Source organism: Salmo salar, chromosome 13 (assembly GCF_965601325.2).
Source record: "Salmo salar chromosome 13, fSalSal1, whole genome shotgun sequence".
Classification (NCBI taxonomy): Eukaryota; Metazoa; Chordata; class Actinopteri; order Salmoniformes; family Salmonidae; genus Salmo; species Salmo salar.
In genome coordinates this window covers 77999243-78024341 of record NC_138303.1, presented here as the reverse complement: position 1 = coordinate 78024341, position 25099 = coordinate 77999243, and the positions used below count along the sequence as shown (strand labels likewise).

Genomic DNA, 25099 nt, shown 5'->3' with positions numbered 1-25099 from the left:
TTAAAGTAATGTAGCCAATTTATTCATTACTACATTTAGCTAACATTAGTTAATAGTCAATCCAGAGATTTTTACCTTTGCCTCGATTCGGCAGTCTTATCCATATCATCATGGCATTTGTAGTGCTTTATGATAGCCACATTAGCAGCTAATTAGCGTTTAATTTTTGGAGGTAAATACAGGTGAATATATTGATCAGTCACCTTGTCCTAGAGAGATTTATCAAAACATCGCATCAGGGTAAGCCTACATGAAACACAGCCCTTATTTTAAGAGTTTCTAAAATCCCCTACGGGAAAATTAATGGTGGAAAAACGATTGGAACCATTTCCCTATTTGCCCACTAGGTTTCATGGGTATTATGACTCATACTGTGGCAGTCTATTAGCTGGCCAAAATTAGGTTACACTAAAAGTGCAATAATTTAATATAAGCGTGTGTAAGTCCAGGTTTTCAGTGAATTTATGTATATCACAAAGCTGAGCAGGAAAATTCTCAGCAACAAAAGAGGGATCAAATTAAGTTCCTACACCTGTAGTTAGCTAGATGAGCTCGAAAAAAGATTGGCTGACATGTACAGTTGAAGTCGGAAGTTTACATACACCTTAGCCAACTACATTTAAACTCAGTTTTTTACAATTCCTGACATTTAATCCCAGTAAACATTCCCTGTCTTAGGTCAGTTAGGATCACCACTTTATTTTAAGAATGTGAAATGGCATCATAGTAGAGTGATTTATTTCAGCTTTTATTTCTTTCATCACATTCCCAGTGGGTCAGAAGTTTACGTACACTCAATTAGTATTTGGTAGCATTGCCTTTAAATTGTTTAATTTGGGTCAAATGTTTCGGGTAGCCTTCCACAAGCTTCCCACAATAAGTTGGGTGAATTTTGGCCCATTTCTCCTGACAGAGCTAGTGTAACTGAGTCAGGTTTGTAGGCCTCCTTGCTCGCACACGCTTTTTCTGTTCTGCCCACACATTTTCTATAGGATTGAGGTCAGGGCTTTGTGATGGCCACTCCAATACCTTGACTTTGTTGTCCTTAAGACATTTTGCCACAACTTTGGAAGTATTTCTTGGGGTCATTGTCCATTTGGAAGACCCATTTGCAACCAAGTGTTAACTTCCTGACTGATGTCTTGAGATGTTGCTTCAATATATCCACATAATTTTCCTGCCTCATGATGCCATCTATATTGTAAAGCACTCCCACAACATGATGCTGCCACCCCCGTGCTTCACGGTTGGGATGGTGTTCTTCGGCTTGTTCTTTCTCCTTCAAACATAACGATCGTCATTATGGCCAAACAGTTCTATTTTTGTTTCACCAAAACAGAGGACATTTCTCCAAAAAGTATGATCTTTGTCCCCATGTGCAGTTGGAAACCGTAGTCTGGCTTTTTTTATGGCGGTTTTGGAGCAGTGGCTTCTTCCTTGCTGAGCGGCCTTTCAGGTTACGTCGATATAGGACTCGTTTTACTGTGGATATAGTTACTTTTGTACCTGTTTCCTCCAGTATCGTCACAAGGTCCTTTGCTGTTGTTCTGGGATTGATTTGCACTTTTCGCACAAAAGTACGTTCATCACTAGGAGACGGAACGCATCTCCTTCCTGAGTGGTATGACGGCTGCGTGGTCCCATGGTGTTTATACTTGCGTACTATTGTTTGTACAGATGAACATGGTACCTTCAGGTGTTTGGAAATTGCTCCCAATGATGAACCAGACTTCTGGAGGTCTACAATTCTTTTTCTGAGGTCTTGGCTGATTTCTTTTGATTTTCCCATGATGTCAAGCAAAGAGGCACTGAGTTTGAAGGTAGGCCTTGAAATACATCCACAGGTACACCTCCAATTGACTCAAATGATGTCAATTAGCCTATCAGAAGCTTCTAAAGCCATGACATCATTTTCTGGAATTTTCCAAGCTGTTTAAACACACAGTCAACTTAGTGTATACTTCTGACCCACTGGAATTGTGATACAGTGAATTGTAAGTTAAATATTCTGTCTGTAAACAATTGTTAGAAAAATTACTTGTGTCATGCACAAAGTAGATGTCCTAACCGACTTGCCAAAACTATAGTTTGTTAACAAGAAATTTGTGGAGTGGTGGAAAAACAAGTTTTAATGACTCCAACCTAAGTGTATGTAAACTTCTGACTTCAACTGTAACTATAGGTAGTCACTCACATATGATTGTAATAGTCAGCTAATGTTTTGACATTTTCTGTTGGTTTAATAGAGTAGCTCTATGATCAGACGATAATCGAATCCTTTCAATATTGTGATTACGTGCCCCATAATACCATATTTGATGAATTGTGAAATCATAATCGTGACACAAATAATCAGGGAATTACAGGCCTATATTTCAGAAGTAGAGCAGGTGTTTGGAAGGGAAATAGCGAGAGAGTAGTGAATGTAGGTAGAAGAATGAAAACCGGTATTTATTCATGATGACATCTGTGTCACAATCCATATTTACCAAGGCTCCATGTGTTTGGACCAGCTCTAAATCCTGTTGCTGGAATCTCACTCTAATTGGTTGTTTTCAAACACATGTCAGAATAAAGAAAGAGCCCTGGGAGGATCCGCAGTCAATTCTAGCCCGGATATACACATAACAGGTTGGGGAATTGTCTCCGAGGTGAGATTCACACAACAACGTAATAAGACCAGGAGTAAGCAAAAGCTTTTCCCTCCTGAAACTCAGACATACTCTTGTTTTGGTGTTCTATCTCTTCTATCCCTGGATCGTTCCACCAATTCGGTGCCTTTTAAGAAGTATAACTAAAAATAAGGGATTTTACCTAATTTTAACATTCAATAACATAAAAAGCACATGTTCAACTTAATAAAAAAAAGTTTCCCTAATAAGTAAACATAGTTAGTGTCTAAGTGCCAAATAATGTAACCAGGTTGACTGTAACAGGGTGTGTCGAATTCTTCTTTAAAAAGTCATGAATCTCCTTGTGACAGGCTTGTTGTGTCCAACAGGGAAGGGCAATTGAATGCAAGCTTCACTTTTTTTTATTAAAACATTTCTAGCCTCTATCTACAGTATGGGTAACAGGGTTGACATATTATGCTCGACCCGCTCAGTTTTCCACCAGAAAATTGCCAAAAATAGTACAACCAGCTCACCTGCTTTTTAATCTATGATTTGACTATTAGATATTCAATGTTTCTTTTTAAAAATATATATTGAAAAAGGAATCGTTTCACCATATAAAAATGAGAGTTCAGCTCACGTAATAGGGTTGACCTTGAAATGAGGGACAGACCTAAATGAATCACTAATCACATGAAATCAATAATAATCTTCTGAAATGATTTTGTCAAAGCAGCCAAATAACTAGGTCTTTACAATGAATGTTAAACTTGGAGACATTTTGGAAGTGGGTTAAAATCTTCCTAGAAGTGACACAGGGTTGATGGAGGGATATGGCAAAATGCTCAACTTCAGAACTTTATCAAGCCTATATTCATATAGAAAATCTGATTTATTGTATTATCCATGTGGTCTATATTAAAGGGCACTTCATTTAATATAACAGGCTTTTAAAATTGTTTTACAATTTTTACATAAAATATAAAATGGACGCAAAAGGCACTAATTTCATGGAACACCCCCGTCTTCACAGCTTCCTCTTCGGATCTTTTGTTAAAACAGGAAAATAGATCTCCCCAGATGTATTCAAACAGCAGGCTACATCCTCATAAGCAAGTCGAAAAGTTGAGGAGTGTTGTCTCTCTTACTGCAGTCCTATTAGGTATTTCCCTTTATTGAAAAAATTATAATCAACCAAAGCGGATGAAGCTCCATTTCACCAACAACAACAATAACAACACCATGCATTCCCTGGTGTCCGTGGGCTGTCTTCACTGACCACTTAAAATGCTGAACGGGCTGTGCCTGTTAGACAATGATTACTATTATTCATCTGCTCTGACCACACTGTGGGTATGGCTGGTAGGAGAAAAAAAGAAAGTGCTGTGTAGGAAAAGCTTTGTGGTTATTTCCTCCCTTGCTGGACAGACTGGCAGGCCACAGCATATTAAGTGGAGGAGGGGAATGTATTTTTTTCTATTTTTCCAGTCCCTTTTCACACACACACACACCGTCAGAAAGGCTTGTCACAATCCAGGCAGCCTTGCCTCTTTAACTTCCCACATGTGTCTGGGCTTCTAAATCTGTCTGGCGACCATAAGGCTGTAACTCAGCCCTAGCAGCCTTAGCAGAGTGGTGCAGAATCTCCAGTCCCCGCGAGTAGCAGAGCAGAGTGGAGTAGAGTAGCCTCCAACGAGACCTCTGGGATAACGGAGTGTGCGTAGTGTCCAGGAAATACCTCACAACTTGGGCAAGGACATGTTATTGGAAAAGCTGACAAGGGGGCTGCCTGGAGTCTGTCATGCAGCTTTTTAAGAGGTGCTCAATCTCCTTTTATCTGCCTGACACACCCTGATTTAGTGAGAGATCACTGAGAGCCCTGAGTGAGAGACAGAGAGAGGGATAGGAGAAGGAGAACAAGACAGGGGGCGAGGTAAGTTTTATTTCCGCTCAGTTCCTGTCTTTTATTTACAGGGACTTTTAAGTTTGCTACTCATAATGTTGAGCGATGGGATGGGGAGTAGGCGTGAAGAAGACTGCTCTTTATTTAGAATACTATTGCCTCATTGTTCGGAAGAAACTAAATTAAGTTTGCCCTTCTCTTTTGAAAATAGTCATTTTAGTTTGTCTCAGTAACTGTTTGTTTTTGCTTCATGTTTTTCCCAGCTCTCACAAAAGTCTATTTTATAACCATTGTTCACGGAGACCTCTGGACTGAGGCGGGAATGTATGTGTTTCCAGGAGAAGTTATGGAGGCGGAATGCCCAAACTTTTTCAGAACAATTCATCGCAAAAAAAGATTTTCAAGGGTGTTGATTTGTAACTCTCTCCTCACAGCCGCTAGCGATCGTACGCTGGGACTGACTGGCCAACTTCACCATATCAGTCCTGTCAGCATCACATTTTGTTTAAATTACTTTGCCCCTATAGGATACATGTTCCTATAAATAGGTAACTTACTGTGGAAAGAGTTCAGGCAGCAGGCTTATGATTGTGGGGGTCCACTGAGAAGAGTTACATACTTTACTACTGACTGTAGATTCAGCAGTGTAGGAGGGGGTTGTGGCTACTGGTATGTCTATGTGTGTGGGCAGGGTTCGGGGGGGATTGGCGGTCTTTGACAGAGACCCTTCCCAATATAGTGTTGTGAACAACAGATGCTGTGTGTCCATTGGGACAGTCCTAAACCCTTATATAGCAGTGAGGATCCAAGCAGGTGTTGAGTGTTTATTCGCGTTGTTGATATTTGCTGTGACCACGTGAGTCAAAGGCAGAGTGGGGCGGGTGTCAGGAGTAGAAGAGGAGGTGGGATATTTAGCTATTTCCTCAGAGGGATAAACACAGCCAGGCAAGCAGTGACCTGAGATGGGGACAAATGTTGTGTTATTCATTCTGTATAAAGTTACTGAATAAAATCACCCACAGATCTCATGTGTACAGTGCTGTACATTCACACATGCACAGTATTGCCTTGGTATGCAATCTCAGCTGGGCATTGCAAACTCTATTGTGCATTGTACTGTGCATTCCTGTATTTGTAGTGTGCAAACAAGCCAGATAGGTGTCCTTTCCTCTGTATCACATGTGTATGTAAATCCTGTGAGAATCAACAGCTCCTTTCCAGTCTGCCCCAGAGACAGAGCTTGTTGATGATGTCTGAGTTTTTCTCAGAAGGATCTGTGCCAAGGCTCAGTATGTAGCACAGACACACTTCAAAATGAGAGCTCTTTCTCATCTGTTTAACATTTAGCTAGACTGTACTGATGTTTTCTCTGCCCACTGGAAATCAAAGAGAGAGAGAGTAGAGCAAGAGAGGGAGAGTAGAAAGAGACAGAGAGAGGAAAAGTGAAAGAGAGTGAGGGGAAGAGCGTAAGAGAGAGGCAGAGATATGCTGAGTGATAATGTGTGGATTATACTTTGAATAGTTGCCACATGATGCCCAGTGCTTCCCAGTCGAGTTTGGCAAGATGCTGCAAAAGTAGTTCCTGTGAAAACTGCTTTCCACATCTCTCTATATTAGTGTTGTTGATATTCTTGATATTCTATTCTATTCTTGGGAGACGTTTAAAAATGGCCATATTGAGAGTTATTTTTCTTTTTTTCTTTTCCTTTTTGTTTAGTTCTGTCAGTTTGATGAGCAACATATATCCTGGCTTGACATTGTGCAAGCAGCTCCTCCATCGTTGAACGCAGGGCTGTTTCTTGTCACTCTCCAGATCATTAGGCCTTCATTAGGGTGCACCAACTCACTATAAAAGATAATTAGGGAGCAGCAGTGAAATCCAATGGTCCTGAAGAGTCACTCACCCCTCTTGGAATGGGCTCATAAAGTTTTTACGATGAAGGCGTTAATTGAGTCATATTGATCACTTTAATATTAATATTCCCTAACTACAACTAATCACCTGATGCCTTTTAAATAGGCGTCATCTCCCTGCACAGGTTATTTTTTGTCTTTTTAAACAAACACAGTTTTCCTGACTGCTGTGCTGTTTTTAAAGCAATGCAGAATACTATTGAGTCTCATTCAGATCACTTGAGGTAGAGTGCAGTTCTTTTCTTCATATAACACCAAAGCTTTCAGAGGTGTTTCTCTCTGTAAGTGTATGGATACTAAGTAGAGTTGCATGTGTTGTCTATGGCCCATCTCAGTCCTTCTCCCTCCTGACAGTTCCTTCCTGAGTACACGGCAAACAGGGTCAACTCTGGCCTCTCTCTCTTTGTCTACTTTAGTCTGCAAAGTCCTGTTATTGAGCAGAATGACTGATTGGTACTAAAGGTAATGGTATCAATGTATAGAAACTGTCTCCAGTGCGGGATGGTACTGTGCCTACTAAAGAGCTATACGTAAAGGATAAGGTAGAGGGAACAATAATATATGCCATTGGGGCGGCAGGTAGCCTAGTGGTTAGAGCGTTGGACGTGTAACCGAAAGTTTGCAAGATCGAATCCCCGAGCTGACAAGGTAAAAATCTGTCATTCTGACCCTGAAAAGGCAGTTAACCCACTGTTCCTAGGCCGTCATTGAAAATACGAATTTGTTCTTAACTGACTTGCCTAGTTAAGAAAAAGATTTAGAAGATGCTTTTATCCAAAGCGACTTACATTCATGCGTGTATACATTTTACATATGGCTGGCGGTGTAAGTGCCATCCTCTAACAACTGAGCCATACAGGACAACCATGCCCTTCTCAAATAAGGTTTTCATGTCTCACAAGACATTTGGCCTGCAATAATATATCACATTGTGCAATTTTGCGAAGTGCAATAACAGCCTGTTATGTATACAAAGCATGACCTGCGTGCAGACTGTACCATAATCTGTATATTCTTTCAATATGACAGCCGACCTGGGTGGAAGTATTTTTTTAAGGTAAGGGTTAAAGTTTGGGATAGGGTTAAAACCAAAAATAAAAAACCAGTGTCCACAACTGGGATCGAACACGCAACCTTTTGATTCACCATCCCCATCCATTTTTTTTTTGCCTTTACCTCCCTTATCTCACCTCATTTGCTCACATTGTATGTAGACTTATTTTTCTACTGTATTATTGACTGTATGTTTGTTTTACTCCATGTGTAACTCTGTGTTGTTGTATGTGTCGAACTGCTTTGCTTTATCTTGGCCAGGTCGCAATTGTAAATGAGAACTTGTTCTCAACTTGCCTACCTGGTGAAATATATATATTTTTTTAAATGCCCTAGCAAAACCCAAGCATACTTGATGGTAATAGCGCTGCCCCTAGTGGCCGGTTTTGAAGGCATTTCCGGCCCCTAGTGGCCGGTTTTGAAGACATTTCCAGACATCCTCAGGACATGGATAGAAATTCAATTTCAACTTCAATCTTGAATGACCTGGCTACAGTATACTATAAAATGCTATACTACACATGATCAAGGGATACTACAGTGGGTAGTATAGTATCCTCCAGTATAACACAAAATTGTATAGTAAGTACTACACATAATCAAGAGATACTACAGTGTGGAATATAGTATTCTACAGTGTACTAAGTTTACTACAAAATTCTATAGTAAGTACTATAATATTCTATAGTAAACTGTATTATTTTTTAATGTGGGTTACTTGGGAAATGTTTGTAATTTTTATCAGGTTGCTCCTGAAAAGCATTGGGATTGTGTTTTGTCTAATTCTACTGTAAGCACTATGTAAATGCACACAGGGAAAAGGGAGCAATACTTGGCTCTCTGATTAATATTTTGTGATATTAGTGGTGAGAGAACTAGTATGGCATCTGGTTAAAGAAAGCTTTCAGCTCCTGGTGTTTCATATTCTCTGGTTCCATGCTAAACATTTAATGTAAGAGATGAACATTTTCATTTCATGTACTGTTTTTGCATGGCATGTACTGTGTACAATTTTGATTATAAGCTGAAATGTCAGTATACCGTTTCCTGCAACATGAATGTCACAATATTAATGGGCAACAGATTCATTTCAATACAGCTTTCCACATCATAGCCTGACTCCAGAGACTCTTCTTGGATGCAATTGTTGTACACTGTTCACACCACAGTGGCTGTGACCTGTTATTAAAAAAACTGCCACAGCGCTTATGACAATCTAAGGATTAAGGTTTTAACCTCTCACAGTATAGAGAGCAAGCGAGAGAAAAGATTCCAGCGCAGAGAAATGCAATTTGCTATCACTGTCTTTTCCCAAGGGAGGGAGGCGATAGGAGGCGAGGGGTGTTGTGCGCTTGACTCCCTCTGACCTGTCACCACATTATAGGCTGATCTGTGGGAGGGTTTCTGTGCACCATCTTTCTCTCTCTGCTCCTTTTCTCTCGCTCTCTCTCTCTTTGCCATGTCTTAGTCACAGTGGGGCGCTGCTCCTCTCAACCCCTAGCTCATGTAATTCCCCCCAAACATTTTTTTAAGTAGTGTCAGTTTAAAGCAGATTGAAATAGTTTGGCTAAGATCTACTGTGCTCTGCATGTGGTCGCTCAGATATGCAGCGAGACCTACAGTTAATCAAATAATATTATGGCAATTGTAGGGCTTGTTAACTTTGGTGACCTAAAAATCAATACATGAAGAGAAGTACATTTGGCCTGTACTGCAACAGTACTGATGTTTCTTCCCAAACTGGTCTCAGAGCATTTTGTATGATTCTGTAAGTAAATCCTAGATGCCCATTTAGTTTGATATGTTACATTTCGTATGGTATGTATTCATTTGTGGATGTCCATCACCCATTTTGTATGATATGTTACGAATTACAATTCGTATTATATGTCACAAATTTGCAAAACATACATTATGTTACAAATTTGCAAAAAGTACAATATGTTACGAATTTGTTAAACGTATGATAAGTTACGAATTCTAGTTAGGTGGCTAATGTTAGCTAGCTCACTAACGTTAGCTAGGCTAGGGGTTAAGGATAGGGTTAAGTTTAGGAATTAGGTTAACCTCTCTGGGGTATGTAGGACCAACAGCCAGTGAAATAGCAGGGCGCCAAATTCAAAACAACAAAAATCTCATAATTAAAATGTCTCAAACATGCAACTATTATATCCCATTTTAAAGATATACTTCTCCTTAATCCAACCACATTGTCCGATTTCAAAAAGGCTTTACAGCGAAAGCAAAACATTAGATTATGTTAGGACAGCGCCTATACAAGAAAAACCACACAGCCATTTTCCAAGTAAGGAGAGGCGTCACAAAAACCAGAAACACAGCTAAAATTAATTACTAACCTTTGATGATCTTCATCAGATGGCACTCATAGGACTTCATGTTACACAATACGTGTATGTTTTGCTCGATAAAGTTCATATTTATATCCAAAAACCCCATTTTACATTGGCGTGTAATGTTCAGAAATGTTTTGCCTCCCAAAACTTCCGGAGAATGAGCACATCAATTTACAGAAATACTCATCATAAACGTTGATAAAATATTAAACTGTTATTCAAAGAATTATAGATACACTTCTCCTTAATGCAACCGCTGTGTCAGATTTCAAAAAAACTTTACAGCGAAAGCACACTTTGCAATAATCTGTGTACAGCGCTCAGAGACGAAACCAAACCCGCCATTTTGTGGAGTCAACAAAACTCAGAAATAATATTATAAATACTCACTTACCTTTGATGATCTTCATCAGAATGCACTCCCAGGAATCCCAGGTCCACAATAAATGTTTGTTTTGTTCGATAAAGTCCATAATTTATGTCCAAATACCTGCTTTTTTTTCGCGCGTTCAGTCCAAATGCAGGAAGCATTTGAAACTTTTTTTGAAAAGTCAAAAAACGTTCTATTTACGTTCGTAGAAATATGTCAAACGATGTATAGCATCAATCTTTAGGATGTTTTTAACATAAATCTTCAGTAATATTCCAACCGGACGATTCCAATGTCTTCAAAAAAGAAAAGGAACACAGCTAACTCCCACGTCAGCATATGCCACTGAGCTCATGTAATTTTCTCACTCATGTACTTCCAGGAGCTCTTAGTCTCTCCCCAGTCACAGTAGAAGCATGAAACAACGTTCTAAAGACTGTTGACATCTAGTGGAAGCCTTAGGAAGTTCAGAAATGAACCCTAAGTCACTGTATACTGTATAGGCAATCACTTGAAAAACTACAAACCTCAGATTTCCACACTTCCTGGTTGGGTTTTTCTCAGGTTTTTGCCTGCCATATGAGTTCTGTTATACTCACAGACATCATTCAAACAGTTTAAGACACTTCAGAGTGTTTTCTATCCAAATCTACTAATAATATGCATATCCTACCTTCTGAGCCTGAGTAGCAGGCAGTTTACTACGCCTTTCATCCGGACGTCAAAATACTGCCCCCTACCCTAGAGAAGTTAAAGGGTTAGGGGAAGGGTTAGCTAAATGGGTTAGGTTTAGGTTAAGGGTTAGGGGAAGGGTTATATAACATGTTAAGTCAGAGCAAAGTAGCTAAAAAGTAGTAAGTAGTTGAAAAGTTGCTAATTAGCTAAAATGCTAAGGTTGTCCGTGATGAGATTCAGACGTTTAACCTTTGGGTTGCTAGATGTTCACGTTATTAGGCCCAGCCGCCTGCCCTACCACCCTCCTTTCTTTTTTGCCTTAAGTAATCATTTGTCTTATCTAACCATACCAAATGTAACATATCATAGATGTCGTACAGAATGATGCAAAATTCTCTGAGACCAGGGGTTGTTCTTCCTTCTTAAATCAAGTTGAACTTGAGTCTTTGAATCCACTGGTATGTCACCTTCTGTTCTTGAACATGAATACAGATTTTTTTAGGTTTGATCTTCAGAACGATTGACTTCAGTACATGGGCCCAGAGATAATCAGAACACCATTAGACAATGATGTTCAGAGGTATCTTATCTAATTATGTTGGAGGGCATTCTAAGCCCCCCAAAAAGCCAGGGAGGGACACACACACCTTGCCAAGTTTCCTTAATCAGGTTTGTAAGCTTTTTGATAAGCAAGGAGTGGCCATTTTGAAAAGCTGGCTCACCTAATGTATGTGTAAGAGACGAAGAACACAGAGCATGTGGAGCTCTTAAAGTATTCATTGTGCCCTGCAGACAGCAATGGTTAATGATGGGCTTCATTCACGCCTTCAGACCAGCATTAGTTAATTAATTCTGTTGATTGTGTAGCTGGAGCTCAGTTACTTATGACTCATTGAGAGAACACTTTGTTAGATTTGGAGCAGACTCAACACTCCTTAAATTGTTGACTGTTATTCTATGACCTTTAAAATCGGTATAAATTAGCCATACTTAGCTACTTTATGTAAAGTGGAACAGTGTTTCCGTGGAATAAGACAATAAGGCAAAGGAAAGAATATGGCGAAGATAGATGTTAGAAATTTTGTGTGGTGAAAATGAAGATTAGGACTGCTTGTGAAAGTTAATTAGTTAAAAGGGGCATATGGCACAATATTTTCTTCCCATAATTGCGCATATACAATACACTCCCCCTTAAATTTGGACAGAATGTAAAACTGGGGAAGAAGTTGACAGATTCTGGTACCTGATCCACATGTTGTTTATAAAACAGCGCAGTGGAGAGATGCCCAGTGATTTGGCAAGAGAGAAGAACCAACAACATTCAGCAATGCTTGGATTACCTCTAATCGGAAACAGACTTTGTTTTGTGCCACTGTGCTTTCTTTAGGCTCCTAATAACAGAACAGAGTCCCCCCGTTGGACAGTAGCTAAATAGTCAGAGGAAGCTCTCATAGGGCAGTGCTCTGGTGGGCCTCCAAATGTCCATGTATTTTTCCTGGAGCATCAGTTTTTCCTTCTGTGCATCAGTCCCTTTATGGGTGTAAAATACCATGATTTAAACTGTAAGCTGCCTCAATTTTTCCAATCATACTGTATGTGGGAGTTCTTCCCCATCTGGAATGTGTGGTGACGCTGTTGACTCTGTGTATGAGTTGACTCTGTGCTAACTCAGTGTGTAATACGACATGAGGTTTATGTGGCTGATGTACAGTAAGATGACACTCCAGGGGGTCACACAAAGTTATGATTTACCGATGGCCTCCGATATGGTTAATACTCCAACAGTGATGTTTTACAGAAATACAGTACTGCTGTGTGTAGATCCTGTCTCTCGCTGTCTGTTTGTTTCTGTACTGTATATTGTGTACACACCATCTGGGGATGCTTACAACTGTATCCACATTCATTTTTTTATATCACCAGCCCACCTGGTGAGAGTCACTGAAAGGAACCCTCTACCTCCTATTGTAGATTGTGTGTTGCTCTTGTGTAGTGCACTGGGGGTCCCCAGCCCTAGTTCTAGAGAGCTACAGTGTCTGCAAGCCTTGGTTCGAGCCAGTACTAACACCCCATAATCAATTAATCAAGCTCTTAGTCTGTGTATGTACAGTTCTGCTCTAAACTCAAAGTTTACTTTGGAAAATGTAAGATTGATGCCAATCTGGAGATGTGCAATAAGTAGTAAACAAAACTTAATCGAATGTAATTGAGTATTTGGTCCTGTTTGAAATGCAACAGTAAAATCACATTTTTTGCTGACTGGCTTTAGAGTTTTCACAGGGGCTGTCTCGTGTCATTTGTTTCAGTTAACGGTGAATGTGTGTGGTTGTCAAATGTGATTGGCTTTGGCGGCGGAGTCAGCCACTCCTAGCACTGTAGACAATAAATTGTATTTTGTACAGAGTTATAAGGCTATAATTATGGTGCTTGAAGTGAACAATGTCTTCTCCCACTTTACAGGCAGACAATTAGAATCATCATTAATGGACACTATCAGCACATCAATGGTGCAGAGAGAGAGAGAGAGAGTAATGGAGATATAGAAAGCTCATGGGACAATGAGTTAGGAATCAAACTAACTAAACTGTATTTTATTGTGCTCAAACTCAATGGCTGACTATGGCTTCAACAGTAGGGCCAGAATGTATGCTTTTGGGAGTGTGATAGTTTCAGAATACATCTGCTTTACTTTCAGGAAGTCACTTATCCTCTTCGTCTTCTCTTGCAGATGACCCAAGAACAGTGCACTCATAGGAACAATGTCCAGAGCTCAGAGAAACCACATGTGTACAAAGTGGGGATTTATGGCTGGCGGAAACGTTGCCTTTACTTCTTCGTGCTCCTGTTAATGATCCTGATCCTGGTCAACCTTGCTTTAACCATCTGGATACTAAAGGTCATGAACTTCACCATTGTAAGTCCTCCTCCTTACCTGCTTTTTACTTGGGATTTGCTTTTATGACTGTGCTCTAGGGGAATTGATTATTGTATTTGCTTAGAAGTGTGCTGGAATAATATGGTTTTTCTCCATGGGGGGGCTGTAATGACAGGACAGTAATTACAAGCTGTGGCGTTTTAGCCCGCCACCTTAATTTTCCCTCACAGTGGTCGATCTGCTACGGTGTTAGTCCACGTAGCTAACTCCATGCTAGCGGTCTCTCTCCTCCCCTCCTCTCTCCTCCCCTCCTCTCGCCTTCTCTTTCTCCCTTCCTTCCATCCCTGCATGTTGTTAGTTTCCGAGTACCCCACTGTTCTTTTCTTCTCTCTACCTGAGAGAGTTCAGTTGAGGGCATGTTTAGTATTCAAGTGCAACCGCCTCAAGGTGCCCGTCTGGAACCAATGACACTCTCACTTCCTGCACAGTAGAGAGGTGACATCAGGATAGGGGTGATATCAGCAAAAGAGAGTGGTGACACCAGGGCCATACAACTACATTAGATTACACATGTGTACCATTCACCTCAATGCCATGTCATACAGTACTTAGCACTAGACTGTAGAGTTTGACATATATTTCCACTGTGTTTCTCTGAATATCTGGAGTGTTAGTCTGGAGCTCAAACCCTTTGAGCCATGTCGTTTGAGGCTGCTTTTTGCTAGATAATCCTCAGCGATGAGTTAGATACTCATTGCAAGGCCATTAACACACTTTTCCTAGACCATCATTGAAAATAAGAATTTGTTCTTAACTGACTTGCCTAGTTAAATAAAGGTAAAATAAATAAAAATACTCAAAGCAATTTGGATGTCTGGTGTGTCCGACTGCATATGTTCTAGACGCTGAGTGGCTATATTAAGGGTCCTAACCTTTATCCAAATAGATCCAAGTGGGATGTGATATCATGGTGAAAGTGATCCAGCTAAATGCCTGCATAAAACTTAGATTTTACCATCATCCTTGTAGGGAAGAAACTACAGCCCCTTTAAAAGCTTTAAACAAGTAAGATCAAATATCTACGTTTTTGCCGAAGCTACATTAGTTCTACAGCCTATGAAACAGTCCACAGTCCACTGTCCCCCGGATAACTCCTAGTAAGGTGTTGCTGTCTCCTGTTCCTTAGATGGCCTCAAGGACATAGATTGTATGGAGAGTGATTGAGGACAGGCCTGGAGATCCATGGATGCAGAAGAGTAGGTGTCTGCTTGTCAGATTTATGTTGCATTTAATTGCTCCGAAGCCCCACAGTACTGGATGACATGTCAAGGATGGGTTTGGATGAAATATTCAAAGTCTTGAGTTACAGTGAGACTGTGAAAATGAATGTGGAGAGGAGGTGGGTGTTGAAGGGACATGGGAGAATGGTCACACACTCACATACACAGGCCTGCAGGGCAGATTCACAATTAACTCTTGGGGAGGAAACAATAAGTGTCAGTTGAGAGACTGGAACTGGTTGTGTTTAAATGACAGAGTTGGTGAGGTCTCTGCTCCCCTTCAAGCTGTCTTTTTGCGAGTGTTTAGAAATTGAAATTCTGTGTCTTAAAAGGACAGCAAAGGAGGTAGCTAGCATGGAGTCAGAGTCCAGTGACAGAGCAGGCTTGATGCCAGACCAAACAGATTCAAACATTAGGCCATGTCTCCTCAGACTCCCACTCTACCTCTGAGACCTAGTGCTTGTCTGCCAGCATTTAGAACTCTTCGTTGTGTTAAATGGGGATGTTCTAATGCAAGTGAAACTCTGGTCTAGACTAAGATAGATTAAGGTGTACTGTGCACTCCTTGCCAATGCAGCACAGAATGACAAAGTTAATGGGGAAACGGAGACCGATCTATTGGCAGTAGTCCTATCTGGGCTGCCCTGGTTAAATTCATCACATTGTACTGTTCTGGAGTGGACTCATAAGGCAAACTCCACTAACATCATGTGTCAGCAGTAATGGTAATTAGCAACACTGTCCTTATTCCGGGTCTGCCTGTAAAACTCACTGTCATACTGTTAAACCTTCCTCATTAAGAGCAGGAAGAGAGATAAGTGGGGCATACCGATTCAGACTGTGTGCCCGGAGTCTAACCTTAAAGCATTGGTGCGTGTCAGAGACAGACGAGCCACGCAGGGTTACAAGAACCTTGTCTTCTCGCCAACCACCTCTGCTTGCTGCTGCTGCATTTTTTAACTGTGGGCAGAAAGGTTACCCAGCATTTTGACCTGAGAGTCAGAGGTAGTCGTCCTATTCAAACAGAAGCCTGGCTGCTCTGGGCTCCATGCCAGGCCACCCTGCTCTGCTTGCCCTGACTGGTAGAGTCTGCTCTCTAATAGGGTGAGAGGGGAGCATAGGGGCTTCCCTCGAGCAGCTGCTCCAACCACACCTCCCAGCCATAGCCCTCTTTCTGGGGAGTGGATCACCAATCTTGGGAGACTAATCTAGGGCCCATGCAGGCTGGAGCAGCAACAGCCCCGGTTCACGCTCCACAGGGCCAAGAGACAAGCCTTTCTTGTCTAGCCAGATACATGCTGTATAATTCTCATCCCCAGTCCATTTTGCCATTCCCATGTTTTTGTGCCACCACCTCAACACCCGTTTGATTAGCACAGCACTCTTTGATGAAGGATAGAGGACATGGACAGAAAGCCTGGCACATTCACGATGCACCAGTACCACCATTGACCTGAGAGTCCTCATTGTTCAGAAGTTAACTTTTCCTTTAATCCCCAGTACTTGACACCAGCCATTACCGAGTCATCGCCCATCTCTGTGTTTTCAATGGTGCTGCTGGTGCTCTCAGGCCTGGACTGAGCTAAGCGGGTCTGTCATATAAAGGGGCTGTGGAGCTTGTTTTTCTGTTTGTTTATGGCAGGTGGTGAGGGGCCACGGAGGCAATGCTAGATTTCTGCCAGACTGAAATGTTTAAAATTTTCTATTAACCTCCGAGAGAGGCTGTTTAATATGTCAGTGTGGCAAATTATTTTTTTATCCCTCGTCTCGCTCCACTCTCCAAAGTCGTTCTCTCTGCTCTGTACTATCTATCTCACATTCTCTCTGATACATTTTCTCTCATCATGGTACAGCACTGCAGTTTGTCTTTAAGCAGCAAGTCAGAATTATATAACTCATCTTGTGTTGCTTTCACTGGCATCAGCAGAAATGTCTATGCATTACACTGTATAGTTTTGTTTGTAATATATGTGACGTAGTTTCAGTTTTTTTACATTGGATAAAAGTAGAGACTCGGAGCTACAAAATGATATATCATAGACAACATTTTTGAGGAACAATGGGAAATGAATTCTACTTGGAAAGTTGATACACATGTAAACTCACTTTTTAGAAAAGGGCCTTTGAATGTTTTGGTACCAATTAGAGCTCTCCTTTGTCTACACCCATTCAGCATTGTTCACACCCTCTGAAGCCAGCCCCACCCATCTCTATAAGGATTCACATGAGGTCATGTGCTAAAGACTAAAAGTGGTAGTAGTCTACAATGAGGAAAAATTCCAGGTAAACAGAAAATGTCCAGATAAAAATATTTTATAAATATAAGATGACGCTTACCCAGATACACTTGTCTAAATTGATGGGTCATGTGAAGAAATGCTATAACCCCCAGCCACAACCACTGTCAGAAGGTGGGTGTAGCTGGTGCATGAAGTCAGGCGCAGGAGAGCAGAATGAGTGAGCAATGTACTTTACTCAAAAATAAAGGCACAAGGTAACTATACACTTGACCAACAATAAACGGTAATCAATTACGCACGGGTGAAAACAGCACCCGTCGAAAACCAGCCATAATGTACCGAATGAACATAGAAACAATCACGCACAAAAACATGGGGGAAACAGAGGGTTAAATACATGAACATGTAATTGGGGAATGAAACCAGGTGTGTAGAAAACAAAGGCAAAACAAATGGAAAATGAAAGATTGTTCGGCGATGGCTAGAAGACCGGTGACGTCGACCGCCGAAATCCGCCCGAACAAGGAGAGGGACCGACTTCGGCGGAAGGAAAAAGTACTAAATTGTCATACTTGAGTAAAAGTATAAATCATTTCAAATTCCATATTAAACCAGACGGCACTATTGTATTTAAAAAAATAATCATAATAATTAACAAATAGCCAGGGGCACAATGTACATACAGTTGAAGTCGGAAGTTTACATACAGTGAGGGAAAAAAGTATTTGATCCCCTGCTGATTTTGTACGTTTGCCCACTTACAAAGAAATGATCAGTCTATAATTTTAATAGTAGGTTTATTTGAACAGTGAGAGACAGAATAGCAACAAAAAAATCCAGAAAAACGCATGTCAAAAATGTTATAAAATGATTTGCATTTTAATGCTGCAAATACGTTTTTTGTACCTGTTTCCTCCACCATCTTAACAAGGTCCTTTGCTGTTGTTCTGGGATTGATTTGCACTTTTCGCACCAAAGTACGTTCATCTCTAGGAGACAGAATGTGTCTCCTTCCTGAGCGGTATGATGGCTGCGTGGTCCCATGGTGTTTATACTTGCGTACTATTGTTTGTACAGATGAACGTGGTGCCTTCAGGCATTTTGAAATTGCTCCCAAGGATGAACCAGACATGTGGAGGTCTACAATTTTTTTCTGAGGTTTTGCCTGATTTCTTTAGATTTTCCCATGATGTCTAGCAAAGAGGCACTGAGTTTGAAGGTAGGCCTTGAAATACATCCACAGGTACACCTCCAATTGACTCAAATGATGTCAATTGGCCTATCAGAAGCTTCTAAAGCCATGACATCATTTTCTGGAAGTTTAAAGGCACAGTCAACTTAGTGTATGTTAACTTCTGACGCACTGGAATTGTGATACAGTGAATTATAAGTTAAATATTCTGTCTGTAAACAATTGTTGGAAAAATGACGTGTCATGCACAAAGTAGATGTCCTAACTGACTTGCCAGAACTATAGTTCGTTAACAAGAAATGTGTTTAGTGGTTGAAAAACGAGTTCTAATGACTCCAACCTAAGTGTATGTAAACTTCCGACTTCAACTGTAAGTATCAAAAGTAAACCATTTCAACTTCCTTATATTAAGCAAACCAGATGGCACAATTGTATTATGTTTTATTGATGGATAGCCAGGTGTAGACTCCAACACAGACATAATTTTCAAACAAAGCATTTGTGTTAAGTGAGTCTGCCAGATCAGAGGCAGTATGGATGACCAGGGATGTTCTCTTGATAAGTGTTTGAATTGGACAATTTTCCTGTCAAAATCTAAAAAGTACTTTTGTTGTCAAGGAAAAGGAATGGAGTAATAAGTGCATTATTTTCTTTACGAATGTAGTGAAGTGAAAGTTGACAAAAATATAAATAGTAATGTACAGATACCACAAAAAACTACTTAAGTAGTACTTTAAAGTATTTTTACTTAAGTACTTTACACCACTGCCCAAATGCATTCACACCAGTACATTAGCATACTTTGTATACTGTTACACATGCACTTATCACATAGTATTCCATACATAAGTTAAGGCCATGCAACCTGAGTTGAAACCTGAGTGAGATGCACATGTACAGTACATAAACAGATGCATGCGCCATATATTTAAGTGGTGGAGACTCGATACGCTCACATGATATTGTTGTGGTATGTCACAAAATCATGTTACGTCCACACATATCAATATTCTGCTAAGTTGCTAAGTGGATGGTCTCTACAGAAGGTGTAAACGGTACAGCCAAATGGTTACTTGCATAGTAGCAATATCAGAAATAGATACGCATGAACAAGTGAATATATATTCGGAGAGCCTGTTTCTGTCCTGCCCTTGACTTTGGTGCAGGACACGTGATGTCCATAGCCTCTCGTCACGAAACTCCCTGATCTTGTCAAAAAGATAGTTTGTCTAGCTGTGTCCAGTCCAGGTGGTGCTTTTACAGGCAGACAATCTATGGAGGAAGGATGTCAGCGTTGCGCAGCAGCTGAAACCTGGTCCCGACAGTCCGAACGCTCCTTGGCGACAACACCAGGCTCCTGAGCATTGAAGCTGTAAAACAGGGAATAACAAAAAATCTGAAGACATTACAACCCTGCACAACATCAATTCACCTCCCAAGTTTAGATAAGAATAACCTCATAAAAATAAAATAATTTTTTACCTGAAGTGCTGGTACTGCATGATATGTGGCAGCGGCCTGAAGTACGGAGTCAGGTGTGTTCAGACAAAGTGTTCACTCTGGTCTTTCTGAAGCGCTGCTTGATGAGGCCGAAGCACAAGTCAGGGTCAAACTTGGTGTGGCCTGTGATCAGGAAGCGAAGATCCACCAGGCACAATACCAGAGCACAAACTTGTTCTTGTTTTGGCCACTGCAGTTATCACAATTCAGGTCCACACGAGTTTTCCCAACTCCGTATTTGGTGAAGAAATGGTGCATATAGATGATGACTGCGCTGCTGCCATTGCTTGCTTAGGCCAGCTCTCTTTTTGATGACTGTATGACTGGTGGATTAGAGTCAGGCATGTTCTACTGATTAATGCTGAAAGACAAATTCCAGATACAAATATTTTTGCATTATTATACAATAGATGCGAAATGGCATTCTGAGAACATCACTACACACAGTTCATACAGGTAATGTTAGCCACTGTAGCTAGCCAGCCATCTAACGTCAGCTGACTAGCTAACAGCAAGCTTTAACTAGCAATACAAACCGATTGTCGTAGTTAGCTAAAGTTATGATCTTTTTAGCTAGCTAACAGAAGGCTTTAACTAGCAATGCGAAATGGCATTCTGAGAAAACATCATTAACATTACACACTTCATACATGTTTAGACATTAACGTTAGCTAACATTAACCTCTATGGGCTAGGTGGGACGCTTGCGTCCCACCTACGTAACAGCCACTGCCAGCCTGTGGCGCGATTTTCAAAACCTTAAAAATCCTATTACTTCAATTTCTCAAACATATGACTATTTTACAGCCATTTAAAGACAAGACTCTCGTTAATCTAACCACACTGTCCGATTTCAAAAAGGCTTTACAACGAAAGCAAAACATTAGATTATGTCAGCAGAGTACCAAGCCAGAAATAATCAGACACCCATTTTTCAAGCCAGCATATAATGTCACCAAAACCCAGAAGACAGCTAAATGCAGCACTCACCTTTGATGATCTTCATCAGATGACAACCCTAGGACATTATGTTATACAATACATGCATGTTTTGTTCAATCAAGTTCATATTTATATCAAAAACCAGCTTTTTACATTAGCATGTGACGTTCAGAACTAGCATACCCCCCGCAAACTTCCGGGGAATTCGCTAACATTTTACTAAATTACTCACGATAAACGTTCACAAAAAGCATAACAATTATTTTAAGAATTATAGATACAGACCTCCTCTATGCACTCGATATGTCCGATTTTAAAATAGCTTTTTGGTGAAAGCACATTTTGCAATATTCTAAGTACATAGCCCAGGCATCACGGGCTCGCTATTTAGACACCCGGCAAGTTTAGCACTCACCATAATCATATTTACTATTATAAAAGTTTGATTACCTTTTGTTGTCTTCGTCAGAATGCACACCCAGGACTGCTACTTCAATAACAAATGTTGGTTTGGTCCAAAATAATCCATCGTTATATCCGAATAGCGGCGTTTTGTTCGTGCGTTCCAGACACTATCCGAAATAGTAAAGAAGTGTCGCGCGCATGGCGCAATTCGTGACAATAAAATTCTAAATATTCCATTACCGTACTTCGAAGCATGTCAACCGCTGTTTAAAATCAATTTTTACGCCATTTTTCTCGTAGAAAAGCGATAATATTCCGACAGGGAATCTCCTTTTCGGCAAACAGAGGAAAAAATCCCAAAGGCGGGGGCGGTCGGGTCACGCGCATAAGCCCAGTGTCCCTTGATCGGCCACTTGAGAAAGGCGATAATGTGTTTCAGCCTGGGGCTGGAATGACGACATTCTGTTTTTTCCCGGGCTCTGAGCGCCTATGGACGACGTGGGAAGTGTCACGTTAGAGCAGAGATCCTTAGTAAATGATAGAGATGGAAAAGAAGTTCAAGAAATGGTCAGACAGGCCACTTCCTGTAAAGGAATCTCTCAGGTTTTGACCTGCCATTTGAGTTCTGTTATACTCACAGACACCATTCAAACAGTTTTAGAAAATTTAGGGTGTTTTCTATCCATATGTAATAAGTATATGCATATTCTAGTTACTGGGTAGGAGTGGTAACCAGATTAAATCGGGTATGTTTTTTATCCAGCCGTGTCAATACTGCCCCCTAGCCCTAACAGGTTAACGTTAGCTAGATAGCTAAAAAATTAACTATAATCCCAATCCATAGAGTAACGTTACTAGCAATACAAACTGATTGTCATTACAAGCTAAAGTTAACCAAATAAAGTTAGGCTCATTGTTAGTTAGCAGCCATCGAACTCCAACTGGCTAGCTAACAGCAAGCTTTAGCTTGCAATGAAATCAACTTTCGGACAAAATTAGAAGCGTATAATATCTGAATCTGTAGCTAGATTCTTACCTGTATGGATGAAAGCGTCATGGCAGACTGCAACCCCTTTTTATAAGACATCCTGTGTTGTATCCGTTTAGTTTGTATAGCTTGTTTGGCCTGTTGTGTTCCACTGATTTCAAAACGTGTTATGAAATGAGAGAGTCAGCATTGAATGGCACGATCTTTGTCTAGAAAATAGTCCAGAAAGTAGTCCATCACAACTTTTTCCCACTGACCTTTGTCGATAGCACCTGATAAATTCAGGGCAGAAATGTTATTGAGAGCAGCAGCAACATACTGTATTAGCAGTTCTCCATGACTAACCTAATATCTTTTTTTTTTTAATGCTGTAGAAATGATTATTTACGCATTACGAGCAGCTCATTTTATAGACACAAGATGCAACACCAACCAATACAAACTCATCTCTCGGCATGTCCAGCCCACTCATTATCTCAGCCAATCATGGCTAGTGGGAAGGTTGCTAACTTTTTCTGTGGCTAAACCAACTATGCTCGTAATTTAACAATTTTATTCGTACAGTATTTGCAGATTTGATATTAAGGCACATGAAAATTCACATGTTCGAGAAGACATTTCTGCCAAAAAACGCATTTTGATAAAAATAAAAAAATATTCAGTTCAAAAGGCTCTCCTGTGAAGTTGTGACTTGCGACATACCCCTAGTTTTCTGAATCGGAACACATATCTGTAATTACATAAACAACAAGCTGGAAGGCCACGTTTGTCATCATGTTGGTTTTCCTGACAAATACACAGACATATGATTATTTGGTACTCTGATCCTCATAATCAAAATCAACTACAGCATGACAGACCTGGCAACATTTGTCTCCACAATAAGATCTTAGGTTCTACACCATAGATGGTTCATGAGACCTAGGAAATGAAAAGTGTTGAGTAAATGCAACCCATTCATCCATTCAACTTATTTTTCTGCTAAATAATTTCTGTCAATTATTTTTCTTCAATATTTGAGGTTCATCAGCCACCACGGTAAATTGAACAAACAATATTGTTTTGTGTCTTAATTTTGTTTATTTGTACACATAATAAATTATTTTTACTTTTCATAAAGAAATTCCTCATGTGACTTTACTGTCTTAATATTGCAATCACAATGTATCTATGTACAGCCGGTGGTGATAGACATATATTGCAGCAGCTGCACACACAATGAGGAAAAATAACATTGATGAGCTTTGATTGTCTGACTCCCCTTAGGGTTTAAATGAGTTACGCTAAAAGCTTCTTCCCTTTCCATCCCTGTACCAACTGGATAGTTGTTTTTCCATGCAGAGAGGCCTCTGTCTTACATGAATTGGCCCACTTTGCATCTAAACAGCCCATTCTCTCCCAGGCAGCCTCCAGATTGCTGGATTCACTGCCTGTTTAATTCCCAGTCTGTTGATGATGTGCGGCCTACTGACTGGCTGGCTCTCACTCTGGACAATTAAGTCTCACTACACAGAAACAGCACGGAAAGGTCAGAGACAGAGAGCATGGAGAAACATGGCAGCTTGTTTTTCCACCATTCCAATGTAATTAATTTACAAAATGAAGAGCAGAATGGAGAATGTGCTGGAATTGGATTTTGTTTGGAAGTGTGGGGGATCAGCCTGGCTTCAAAAATTAGATGTAACATAGTAAAAGTACATTGGTGGCACTTAAATTAGTATGGTATGTTACGTTTGGTATGGTTCCATAAGACAGAAGGATACTTAAGCCAAAAACAATGGCGGTGTGAGGGATCAGCCTGGCCTCAAAGACTAGACATAACATAGTAAACGTAAATCTGTAACACTCAAATTAGTATGATATGTTACATTTGGTATGGTTACATAAGACAGAAGGTTATTTAAACTAAAAACAAAAGGAGGGAGGCTGGTCGGAGAGGATGGATGGCCTCAAACACTAGAGTTAACATAGTAAACGTAAATCTGTGACACTCAAATGAGTATGATATGTTACGTTTGGTATGGTTACATAAGACAGAAGGTTAGTTAAGGCAAAAACAAAAGTTGTGAGTGATCAGCCTGGCCTCAAAGACTAGATGTAAAATAGTAACATAGTTACATAGGAGGGAGGCTAGTCGGGGAGGATGGATGGGTGTATAACGCGAACGTCTAGCAACCCAAAGGTTGCGTGTTTGAATCACATGACGTACAACTTTTGCTTTTTAGCTACTTTGAAACTACTTAGCATGTTAGCTAACCCTTCGCCCAAACTTAACCCCTAACTCCTAACCTTAACCCTAACTTTAACTATAATCTTAACTCCGAACCCTTACCTTAACCCATAACCTTAACTCCTAATTCTAATGCCTAGCTAACGTTAGCCACAACAAATTGTAATTCTTAACATATCATACAAATTGTAATTCGTAACATATCATACGAAATGGATGATGGACATCCACAAATGAATACATACTGTACCATATGAAATGTAACATATCATAGTAAAGATATTTACGTCTACCCCTGACTCCAGTTTGGAGGGATGGGGGGGGGGTGTATTGTAAGCCTACATACAGTACACAAGCAACTATCTGTTACTGCGTCCATATTAGGACATCGTCACCTTACACCACCTCTTTCTCTCCCCTGCCTCTGTGCTATAAATAAAGAGTGATATACATATAAAGATGCTGCACGCTTTTAGTCTCCTTCCTTCGCTGTGTCATGGACCCTTATTAGAGGTTTCACATCGTCCTTGGTTTCTCTTTGAAAATACCTAAATGTGCATAAC

The 25099-nt window shown here is 40.4% G+C and overlaps 1 protein-coding gene across 3 annotated transcripts in view; it reads left to right on the top strand.

Annotated features, from left to right (window-relative positions):
- The window catches only part of LOC106568000 (delta-sarcoglycan), a 338771-nt gene that overhangs the window by 219927 nt on the left and 93745 nt on the right, over positions 1–25099 (top strand). For 2 of the 3 annotated variants that reach the window (XM_014137970.3, XM_082960348.1), the window contains one exon: positions 13613–13798. In XM_014137970.3, the coding sequence (XP_013993445.1) occupies positions 13613–13798 (186 nt within the window). Of the gene's footprint in view, positions 1–4186; positions 4549–13612; positions 13799–25099 lie in introns of those variants that run through there. The other variant, XM_014137971.3, reaches the window with a different exon arrangement.